This window comes from Cydia pomonella, unplaced genomic scaffold, assembly GCF_033807575.1.
Source record: "Cydia pomonella isolate Wapato2018A unplaced genomic scaffold, ilCydPomo1 PGA_scaffold_100, whole genome shotgun sequence".
Taxonomy (NCBI): domain Eukaryota; kingdom Metazoa; phylum Arthropoda; class Insecta; order Lepidoptera; family Tortricidae; genus Cydia; species Cydia pomonella.
The window spans coordinates 489-12802 of NW_026907745.1; the positions used below are offsets into that span (position 1 = coordinate 489).

A 12314-nucleotide genomic window follows, 5' to 3' on the forward strand; every position below is an offset into this window, starting at 1 on the left:
TATTTAATACCTGTAAATAAATTTTCAAACTATAACCGCTATAAAAATAATACCTGTAATCCTATTAGAGGTAATATTTTTATTTCGTTTTTGTTTTTACCGCTATATAAAGACTATTTACAATATTAATTAGGTACCTTTATTCAATACCGCTATTCATTGCACTTAAAGGTAAGATGTCAATCGGATACTACTACTAAAACACAACAAATAGGTGTAATATTCTAATGTCACGCGATAACATTCTGCATAGCTAAGAAAATTCTGCATAGATAGAAAAATAATTAGGTATTGAATAAGAAAATTAAATTACGACGTATGTCATACACACTATTATTTCACTTTTCTGTAAGTCTGAAATATTTTTACAATTTAGCAGTACGGCAAAGCACAACGTATTCAAAGAAAAAAATAAAGCAGTGTTTTGACATTTATTACCGGTAATGGTTTTTAAGGGTAACATGTCAAATACAGGTATTGTTGTCTAATGGAAAAATCGCTAATAGACATGAATACCGATAATCAAAACTTTAGTGATATAAATAGCGAAATACAACTATAACCGGTTATACCTAATTTTAAACCGGTAGTCAGAATACCGGTAACGATCCCTGATTTAAAGTTGACCGCCCTATAACTAAAGGCAGGGCGATGGTCATATAAACCTTCAAATATGCAATCTATTGTATTATGGATGCTTATCCATCTATCTTTATTTATAGTACATGCCAACTCAATTAACTGAGTAAAAACCGTTCTTATTACAAGTTACATCTTATCTATAATCTCATTCTACTCGTAATAAAAGGGGTTGAAAAGTGGTTTCACCTTAGAGACAGCCCACTAATATCAGACGAAATGAAATTTGCACTCATTTTAAGGTTTCCTTGTTGCCGAATACAAAAATTGACTTAGCAAACCTATAAAGCTTGATAAAGTCGTTGGTTAACTAAGCGATGTTTTACATGGACCAGTTAATTCCCGCCGGACCGCGCTCGATGTGCGCAACAATCCAAACTAGAATCGAACTGCCATTGCAAGAACAGACAGTTGTCATTGACTTGAGTGCATGTCCCTGTTACATATTCAATTTGGAAGTTCCACTGCTGGAAACAAACAAACGACAACCTTAACGGTTAAACTTTAACGTGTATTTTGTAATGCTTATATGCTAACGTGATCTCACTAGTTTTCTTCTTGGTACACATAGGTACATAGTAGTTTTATTTTATCATTAGGTCTACAACTACATGATGACTAGATGTAGACATATCTAGAATTAAACGGATCGTTATTATTTTGTTTCGTATCGCTTATTCCACAGCCACACACAATTACCTACAACGGTAAGGTTGTGTTTAAAGTAATTTTAGGTTTGAGTACATAGTGGTTTGCTTTCGGTCACAAACATGAATATCAAACCTTTTTATTTCATACCTTAAATAAAAATAATATAAAGTATTCAAACATGTTATCTAAAATACGTAATACTTATAAATGTGTACAAACTTATAATAAAGTACTTAATCCTTATTTAAAGCTTTTGCTCGGCTGATTTGAATGGGATTTTTGTTTTGTTTCAGTGAGAGGCAGGGAAGGTATGTGGGGCGGCGGTGCGCAGTGCGTGCATGCTACGCTGCCGCGTGCCGCGCGCCAGCCCGCGCCCACGCTCAGCGGCGCCATCGCCAGCCGCCGCCCGCCCAGGTAACCCAACTGTAGTGTCCAAAACGCAATGACACTGTCAATCTCCTATTAAAATGATTGACGGATTAAACGCTGTAATCACGATAACAATGTGGCAACGAAAGCGACGCAATTTATCAAGGAATTCACTCTTATATCGCCAATTTCCCACTCCTTCAACGCTGCTGCAGTCCAATTTGAAATTGTACTCGTTTTCTCGTAAATTTCCACATCGCCAACCGCATTACTCAGTTGGGTCTAAAGGTGACATGCTGCACTGTTGTGGCTGCGAATGTCACCTCTGTACTATTTTTTTTTGTTGATATTTATAATTTACACGAGCATTAATATGTATTTGTCTCTTATCCTGGATCGGCCAACGTCTTGCTAAATTTTTGATAATATTTGGAATGAGTACATTATAGTTCGTTTTTTTTATCATTAGAAAAAAGGTAAACAATCTTGTCATGTCTTTTTATTGAAAATTTCAAATGTGTTTTTTTAATAAAAATACACATGTTTTTAATATTTTAATAAAGAGACAATCTCAATTACTCAGCATATTTTAAACCTAGGCAAATAACAGAGGCGCATGTGACGCGCAAACTAATTCAATCAAGTTGTGCGTCACACTGACCGCTAAAGCAGTTTTAACGAACGTTTGGTTCCATTAGTTTAGTGAATGTTGCAAGAGAAATATATTTCTGTGGAATTATTACAACAAGTAGCCACATATACTTAAATGTAGCATACCTAAAAATACTTAGTTCTATTGTTGCTTGAATCAGAAACTTACATACCACCTCATTCAGAATAAAATGTATGTTAAACTAGAGTTATGAGAAAACATTACCTCATTACAATAGAATAAAAGGCTTGAAACTGATCGAAGTTACAAAATTTTCCAGACCTATACCCCCTTCACCAACACTGGTGGCGCAGATCGACTCGTCCGTGGCGTGCTTGTGGCTGCTGACCCCCCTCTCCGCCGGCACCGCGGTGGTCGCCGTCCTCGTCGCCGTGTCCACCAACAACTGGCTTCACACTGAAGAGAACATGCTCAACCCCTCGTACAACGGCACCGGGAGGCATAGCCTTGTGGCCAAACACACTGTGTCGGGGTTGTGGAGGATTTGTCATACTGACCGTAAGTTTCGTAACTGTTGGAACCTACTTCCTAACAAATGATTTCCATTAAGAGGAAAGCATTCCCAACCCTTCGTAATTACAACGGCACTGGGAGGCTCATCCTCGTTGTAAAGCAAATTGTCTCCGGATTGTAGCTACGAGTACGCCTCTATGCCCCAGTATATGATTTATCAATTCCTGTAAGTATCTAGATATTATCATACATAGAAACATGGGTTTTACTAATAACCAAATGAATATAAATTAATAACACATGCATAAAACAAATACCTTTATATGAATATGATTGATTTTTATATAATTATGTGTTATGAAACTAACAATGTAAAAAAATTAAGTTTTTATAAAGAAAATGAATGCATAAACGCAGGACAGACAGTCAGCTCGCACATTACACAGTCCGCGCGTGGAAAGTGGGGCGCCGTGTACTCGCCGACAATGCGTTTCCGTCGTCGGAAACGACGCATTGTCGGTCGCGCGGAAGTTTCGTCTGCCCACTCGGTATAACGCTGCTCTGTTGTGCAGGTTGCGTTTCATGTAACAATACTTGTTTAGACAGAACAATTGTAGAAACTACGATACTGCAAACAAAGAATATATGCCCACTTGGACGGTACCGAAAATGAAACGACAGTTTTGCGTTGAAAGATCAAAAATCGCTCGGATTATGTAATACTTGGCTGGACGTCACAATCAGGAAAAACTACGTTCTACTGCTAATGTTAACTACGCCACACGAAAAAACGTTATTTCCACGTATATGGTAGGTACTCATATTAACACTGATGTGACTGAAAGGGACATAAACATTCCTCGAACATTCTAAATGCTTGGATTACCTAGCATCTCAAACGCTACCACATAAACATTAAATTATTAAATCAGCAAAATAACCGCAAGAGCACTGGTACCATAATAAATGAAATACTTACTAAATATAAATAGAACTGGTAAATTAGTTTATAACGTTCTGCTTTTATACGGATCAACCTGTTTTTTAGTTTTTTTTTGTGGTCTTTATAGTTTATACCAATAAGAAAGCTTGAGGCCACGTTATCCCCCGTCCCCGTTCAAAATAATATAGGTAAAGTCGGTCTCTTATTTGCTAACGCGTAGAGTCAGAACGTGATGTATGAACTAATGTCTAAGATGAGCACTTACGGCCCAATTCAAAGAATGAGATACGATAACGATAAGTTCTGGTTTAGATAAGTTCTCATTTAGATTTCGTTTGTATGTCGTATAATTGACATAAGCAGCTAGATTCGGGCAACCAATGTCACTTAGATACAAATATCGTAGATAGTTTTTTTTTTTCATTTTTTTTATTCAGAAACAAACAGTCATTCAATAACATTGAACAGTAGATTAAGCAGCAGTAAATTGACCTATAGTTTCCTTAATTTACATATCAAAATACGAAGCTAATGCACTTTTTAAATACAAAAATATCGTATATAAATGCAAACAATTTTTACAATACTTTAAACAAATATCTACAGCTTGTCTATATACAGTACAAGTTGATTAACACCTAAAAATAAAAGTGAACATCAAGATCTTATTGGGATCACAGCAGAATCTAAATGAACGTCAATTTTGACATGTTGTTTATTCTAAAGATCTTTCCAAGATCTTAAACGTGTCTTCACCATTCTTCAAATCGGGCCGTTAGAGGCAAAGGGAGTGGTAATTTTTCAATAAAAACGACTCAACTGGTTTCACCGTGGCATTTGAGTAATGATTTTTATACCTATACAGATTAATACTGAATTTGGGGGTATTGTCCTGATGTCCAGTCCATAATAATGTATCCATTAATATAAATAATAAAAAAAACGCACATTTCCCCTTTTCAGCCGGGAGCACGGTGTTCAGGTGTGTCGACATTCCGTATTTCCCGCTGTCTCAGCACGCCCCGGACCCTATCGACTCGACAAATGCTATACCATGTGAGTATACTTATATTAACCTGTATTATTCATATTGCTAAACTACAATTGGTATGTACTGTGAAGAGATACGGTCTATCTGAGGTGCGGAATGTAAACGCTCGAGGTAGATTTCTGATAATATTCAATTTTTTCTTCAAACTAATAACAGAAATATCGTCTATCATTGTTCCTTGCCACCTTCAGAATAAATCGCCTGCAGATTTATTCCTTCAGCAGGACGCAGGATTTCTGAATTCAAATAATCGTTGCCAGTTATATACCACGAAACTGTTCCAACCTTCACAGTACACAAGTCCGAGCTCACTGTTTCTATATAAAAATAAAATGAAATATGTTATACATATTTCTCGTGTAAGTGAAATGATATTTCTTATGAGTAATAAATGTCTATAAACCGAAATGTCAATGAGCAGGACATACGTGGTAAGGTCGACATACTAAAATTATAACCGATACGAGATGTGGCATACAAAAGGTTAACTTTGCGGGTAGGATGTGATGTGGTCTGATGGTGAGTACGGTTGCCAGATCTCCTAAATATTATTTCCTAAACTGGTTCCTGGAGCTGGTTCTATGTATTAAGAATGGGCAACGCGCTCGTGACACCTCTTGAGTAATAAACCTTTTTTTACAAGCAGAAACGTCTGCGAGCATTACTAAAAATTTATAAATTAAAGGAAAAATTTTAAAAAAATCTCCTCCGGCAGGACTCGAACCTGAGACCATTGTAACACCGGGCCAATCGCTTCTGCCAACTGAGCCACGGAGGTGTAAATTATTCCATTTAATTTTCATCTGCCATGACTTTTAATTGATGTGCAAGTCAAATAATAAAGTTATTCCGTCCAATGTATAACTAATGAGTTCTGTTAAAATAATTATATTTATTTTATGTTCTCGTGTATTTCTCGATGGCGGTTAAGTTAGCATTTACTAAATGAAACAATGTGTAAATAAACCATGAAAGCTTCGATAGACTTAATTAAACGAAAAACATTATTTGCTTCAAAGATGTAGTCTAGTTTTCTATTAAAATTAAGTAAATAAGATAATAATGATCTAATTATATATAAATGAAATACACAATTTACCCGTGTTCTTATGAAGAGGCCCGAGTAAATGAAGATTTGATTAAATTTCTAATAAAATATATTATTAAGTAGTTCAGTACAAATACTAAACTTATTCTAATTAAAATATGTTTATCTAGGTACCTTTACCAGCTTGAATGTATAGGTACAGTCCGCTGCAGAGACGAGGTACCACCCCTGCATAGAAGGTGTATGCAAGGGTGATACCTTTTATCTGTAGCTGACTGTACATACAAGCTGGTAAAGGTACCAACAGCGCCATAATATATAATAGGTTTTACGAAATAAAAAACAATTTTCACCTACACTATGGGTACGCATTCTTTTTGACGACGATGTGTTTTATTTTATTTTTTATTTTATTTTCTTTATTGGGGAAAAAAACAGATACAGGCCAGTAATATATACGGATAAGATTCTAAAATAATAAATTTAGCCTACATCCTAACACAATTCCCACTAGGAGTTCCGACAATAATTTTACGACAGCGTTGTAATCGGTACTTAAAACAGACATCCTTACTTATATTAATACTAAACTATTACAATATTTATCATATCCTACTAGTATGTACATAAACACAAAAATAGGATTATCGAGTTCGGCCTAAATCACAGCAATAAACAATACAAAAGAAATTAAGCTACAATACAGGTAATTAAAATTAAATTAACATTATAGGAGCAAGCTCACTTTGCGCTTAAAGTTGGATCGAGTATAATTATTAAATATGTCAACCGAGATTAGGTTTTTATTGTAATTATGACAAATTCTACGTAGCGGAGCTCGTACCCCAGCGTTAGTGGCAGCCGTCGAGACCGCGAATAGGCAAAGTGTCCGTGTCCTGTAGGTGGGAGCTCGGAAACTGATAGCCTCCAGGAGCTCCGGGCAGTTATACTGACCGGTACATATATTATATAAGACGGTAGCATCTTGGGCGTGGCGTCTGCTCGCCAACGTCTTTAGCTTATACCTTTCTAGCAGCTTGATATATGACAGATTTGCATGTTCAAGTCTGAAGTGGAGGGCTCTAAGGAAGCGTTTCTGAACTGCTTCTACAGCATCTATGTACACAGCGTAATGCGGGTTCCATATCTCTGATGCATACTCGAGATAAGGTCGCACAAGAGCGTTATAAAGTAATATATATGACGAACTTTTCTTTAGAGGCTTGGCTGATCTAAGAACGAATCCTAACATTTGAAAAGCCTTAGATGTTATTTTGTGTATATGTTGGTCAAATGTTAACTTCTCATCGAATGTCACCCCAAGATCCTTTATTTGTGAAACTCTTTGGACCATTTCCCCTCCTATATTGTAACTCGAGAGTATTATATTTTTATTTTTGGTGAATGTGATATGAACGCATTTATCATACGCCAAGTATAGTTTATTTTCTAAGCAATAATGATGGAACCGATCTAAGTCCTCCTGAATGAGAGTGCAGTCATACTGGTTCTTTACTGTTTTAAATATTTTCAGGTCGTCAGCAAACATAGCAAACTTACAGTTCCTAAAACAATTACCAATGTCATTAACGAATAAGGTGTACAGAAGTGGTCCCAAGATTGATCCTTGAATTACCCCAGATGGTACGTGGGATGCTTGCGATTCATAACCATTGATAACAATTTTTTGGGTGCGGTTCTCTAGGTAGGAAGCAAACCATCGAAGTAGATTGCCTTTGATTCCATTAAAAGCTAGTTTACGCAAAAGTAGTAGGTGATCCACTTTGTCGAAGGCTTTTCGAAAATCCGTATATACCGCATCTACCTGGGTACGTCGATCCATGGAGGAAAATAGATAGTTTGAGTATAATAACAAATTAGTAGATGTGGACTTATTCTTCATAAAGCCGTGCTGTTGTGGTAAAATATTATTGTGTTATTTATGCAATAATTGAATAAGATATTTTACTATATAAAAAACCGCGGCACTTGCTTTTGTTGGTGTACAGTCGACTTCATAAATATGTATACATTTTTTCAACTTAATCCATTGTAATAAGGTGAACAAAATTATACATATTTATGAACTCGACTGTACTTAGACGTCCTGGCAAAGTTTTCTCTTTTTACGATGTATTGTCTCAAAACATTAGACTATTATTATAATTATATTATGTGAACTAAATAAGAGCCGGATATTGTACCACAGTTCGGGACCCCCTTTAAATCCCTAGTAACTTAAGTTTTCATAAAAGATGGAAAAGTATTAAATATCATTCATATAAATAACAAATAATAATTCTGATTATATTAGGGATTCGAAATAGAATTAAGCATTTTAAGTCAATAAACATCCCGCTCACTGCTGTTTCCGGCGCAAAGGTGCCCATCATAATCTCATAGACAAGAAGTGGAAGGAATAGGAAAGTCCTATTTTTGCATATATTTGAATTAAAAGTGTAATCTTTGCGGCAATATATTCCACATAGAATAACTATGCCTTTGCAAAAAAGTAAGATAAATAACAATAAGGAAATGACAAAGGCCTGCGGTGATTGCGGGTGATTTCGAACCATTAGCATCTTAAGCTTTTGCGTTATGCCATAATATCCTTTTGTTATTTAATCGTCTTGTTATAATTTCCAGACGTAGTGACGCGCTCGGCAGCCCCGTTGCTACTCGCAGTTCTGACGCAGGCCTTCGGGGCCCTGTGTTGTGTGCTGGGCCACTGCGTGAAGGGCCGGCGGCTATGCACCTTCATCGCTGGAGTTCTCTTTATCATATCTGGTAAATATTTGCGTTATTGTTCCGTAGATTTACTAGTTAAGCTTCATTGATAAAACGAAGCATGCTGTTCTCGGGGTTTCACCCCATTAGTCGACGCTAAATCAGCCAGAAAATCTGTATTTCATTGTCGTTATAGGGATAAAAATGCACTATCAACACAACAGGATATCATATTCAAAGATAAGCATAAAATGACATCTGCTCTAGCCAATTCGACGCCGATAAATCTGCCTTACCAGATACATATAAAAGCCGTATGTGACATTGGAAAATCAATTTGCACTTACTCAAAATTCAAAATTCCAAAATTTATTCTGCAAGTAGGCCCCAAGGGCTCTTTTACAAGTCAATACAACATTAATAGTAACATCATATAGTGACATGAAAAATACATAACAACATTTATAAATACAACAGGCAATACCTGGGTAAACATTACATTATAATAATCTTAAAATAAATAATTACTACAATACAATAGAGATGTATAGTCTCTATGGTTAAAAACACATTAAATCTGGAGATGTAAAAGGTCCCCAATGTAGTACTCTGAGTACTAATACTAATAAGATTTGGAAGTGTAAAGTCTCTCCAAGTGTCAAAATAAAATTGATACTGAATAAATAAATCGCGTCTGGTCTGGATTGTTAAGCAAGCAGTCTCATAAACTAATGCTACAGAATACATAAACTAGTATGTACCAAGTCAAGTATATTATACAACATGACAGAGACGTATAGTCTCCACGGTAGATGCCTACCGTAAACGATTAAATTGATTTCTGAATGTATATTTATACGCTTATGTGTTGTGGGGCAGACGTGCGATTAAAAATACTGACTTTAAGGTATGACTTAATTTGGCTAGTACCTAGTGTAACACTTGACCTATCCTGATGCCGGCTTCCGCAAGCCAACTAACTACCTACTCAATTAGTATTTTATTATTAGGTCATGCATATTGCGTACATTATTATAACGTCAAATAGGGTAATTCCACGAGACTGTAACGTCAGTTACCAATTCTTTCGTGTGTTCTTACATTAATTAAGCAAATTTAAGTGTCTGTATACTCGTATCTGGCGTAGCCCTACAGGTAGATATCAGGATACTTAAATTTGCTTAATTAATGTAAGAACACACGAAAGAATTGGTAACTGACGTTACAGTCTCGTGGAATTACCCAATATAAATATACTTTCCATATCTTATTCATTTGTTTGTACAGCGAAGAATGTACCTACCTTTAACGTTGACACCTTTTATGTTGTGTCTCATCAAATTCATCCGGCATACCACATTAAAGCGCAACGTTTCCGTGCACTTCGCATACGTTGGTGTAGAGAGTTATAATTATAATAATGCAAAACGTCTACGGACAAAATACGAGAAACTAGTATTTATGAATTACTTGAATAGCGTTTTCACTTCTTATGTTAGTATAAAAAATCCATTTTAGTGACAAGTTAATAGTACATTACAATACAAGTGCGAAAAATAGGAAATTCGAAACGCGTGGCGATAAATTAAAACACGACCGAAGGGAGTGTTTTAAATCGACACGAGTTGCGAATTACCTATTCGCACATGTATCGTACAACGTTTTACAGTACATATGGCCCTTTAAATATTCGACACAGTAACGTATATGCTAATTTTCGCACTAGTGCGGTAAAGTAGCACCATATGTACTGTAATTTTTTTAATAGAAGTAGTCTTTTTTAATAGACATAGCAATAATTGGCACTTTACAGTCATTAGTTTAGCTGCAGTAAGGCTAAAGGTTCCAACTGTTGGTTGGTTGAACAAATAGGCTACCTAATTCATTTCCATACCTAATATTAACCCTTTTACAGGCCGCACAAATCTACAAGGTTTTCCCGAAAAATCTCAATATATTCCAATTAATCCAGCTTTGATGATTCATTTGAAGACAGGTAACATTTCCTGAAAGTGTAATCTAATTTGAACCTTAAATCGGAATTCTAAAGTTGAAATTCTATTAGCGCGTATGTGGTCTGGAAAAGGGTTAAGGCCCTGGAAAATTGGTCGAACTGATCTTTTAGAAGGAAAACATACTACTCCAGCATTTCGGTGAAGGTAAACATCGTGAGGAAACCTGCATACATCTGCGAAGGTATTCAAAAGGTGTATGTGAAGTCCCCAATCCGCATTGGGCTAGAGTGGGGATTATAGCCCGAGCCCTCTCGTACATTAGAGGAGGCCTGTACCCAGCAGTGGGACGTATATAGGCTAAATTATTATTATTGATATTTTAGACCGTACCTGAATGTACCTGCTGAGAATCCCGAGCGGTTATAATGTCTAGGTTTTTGCGCTTGACTATCCAAATTAACTGAATTGCGTTGAACATCGAAAGAATAATTAAATTATTAAATTTCAAGAATATGGTTGACACTGATTACGATAATTGCATTTTTTTTTCATTTTCAGGACTAATAATGCTCACTGGAATAGTGATGTATATATCGGTGTTCAAGTCCCAAGTGAATCACAAGCTGTACTACACGGTGTTAGCGTCGCCGCGGATGTCTTACAGCTACGGCTACTCGTTCGGGCTGTATATCAGCGGCTTCATCGCCGTGGAGCTGGCCGGCACCTCGGCCATATTTCTGTTCCTGCAATGGTACCAAAAAGACTGGATCACGGAGCTCACGGAAAAAGCTAAAGCGGACGGCAGGGCGTGGGATCGCGAGTATGCGTTCTCGGATTTTAGAGAGCGCGACTCCACACTACTAGAGAGACGGATGATGAAACGAGACACGTACCCGCCGAGCGGGTCCTCGGCTGCCACGCCGCGCGAGCGACGCCGCTTTGTCTTCGACGGCGACGACCTGCCGCACTGCTCCATACATAAGAATAGAAGAATAAATTTAAGCTCGGCGTCGCTGAAAGACCTGTCCACTTCGACCCTATACGGGTTCCCGGCGGCGCCGCGGCCGACGGCCTGCGACAACTACTTCGAGGAGTTTAAGGAGGTGCCGCAGAGCGCGAACACGCTGAGCGGGCTGCGGAGCGCGTCGATATTCCAGTCGCAGGCGTCGGTGGCGAGCGGGCGCTTCCTGGACACGTCGGCCGTGGAGCCGCCGCCGTCACGCGAGGAGGAGCTGGTGACGTTCGGCGCGGGCGCGGGCGCGCGCGAGGAGCCGGGCCGGCACGACCGCGGCGTGGGCACGGACGCGTACCGCCGCACCACGCCCGTCTGATGCCCGTCCGTCCGCCTGTCGTGCCCCACCTCCAAGCATATCTTCGAGTGATAAGTGACGTTTCGTGTACCGTTCGATCGGTGTATGTCGCGTGTGTTCGGCGTGAGATAGTATTTAAAAGAGGTGATTTTCGAATTTATGAGCGTACGTGAATTAGGATTATGTTATTAGTTAATTTTTAATTGTTACATTTCCTGAAATAAACACTGCCAATTGTGTACTTTGAGTATTTTTAGAATATCTCCATCCCCGTTATGTACTCGTGAATTGGTGACGGACAACGGGCAAAATAGATACCCTTGGACTCAACAGGGAGACGTGTATTAAATTGTTGATCTATAGTTTGACCCTGGACTGTTTCATTTCAAACATAGACAGAGGGAATCATACTGTATTCGCCTTGCGCTAGTACTAGCACTCAAAAGAAAGGGATGATTATAGTTTCTTTGTTTTTACTCACGTAATGTGTTTACT

At 37.7% G+C, this 12314-nt stretch overlaps 1 protein-coding gene across 1 annotated transcript; it reads left to right on the forward strand.

The window, feature by feature from the left end:
• The first annotated feature begins 1545 nt into the window (after positions 1-1545).
• LOC133533160 (voltage-dependent calcium channel gamma-3 subunit-like) lies at positions 1546-12060 on the forward strand. The gene is made up of 5 exons (XM_061872118.1): positions 1546-1704; positions 2592-2830; positions 4692-4784; positions 8474-8614; positions 11068-12060. The coding sequence occupies exons 1-5, from the start codon at positions 1601-1603 to the stop codon at positions 11838-11840; spliced, it is 1350 nt and encodes a 449-aa protein (XP_061728102.1). The 5' UTR covers positions 1546-1600; the 3' UTR covers positions 11841-12060.
• The last annotated feature ends 254 nt before the right edge of the window (positions 12061-12314 follow it).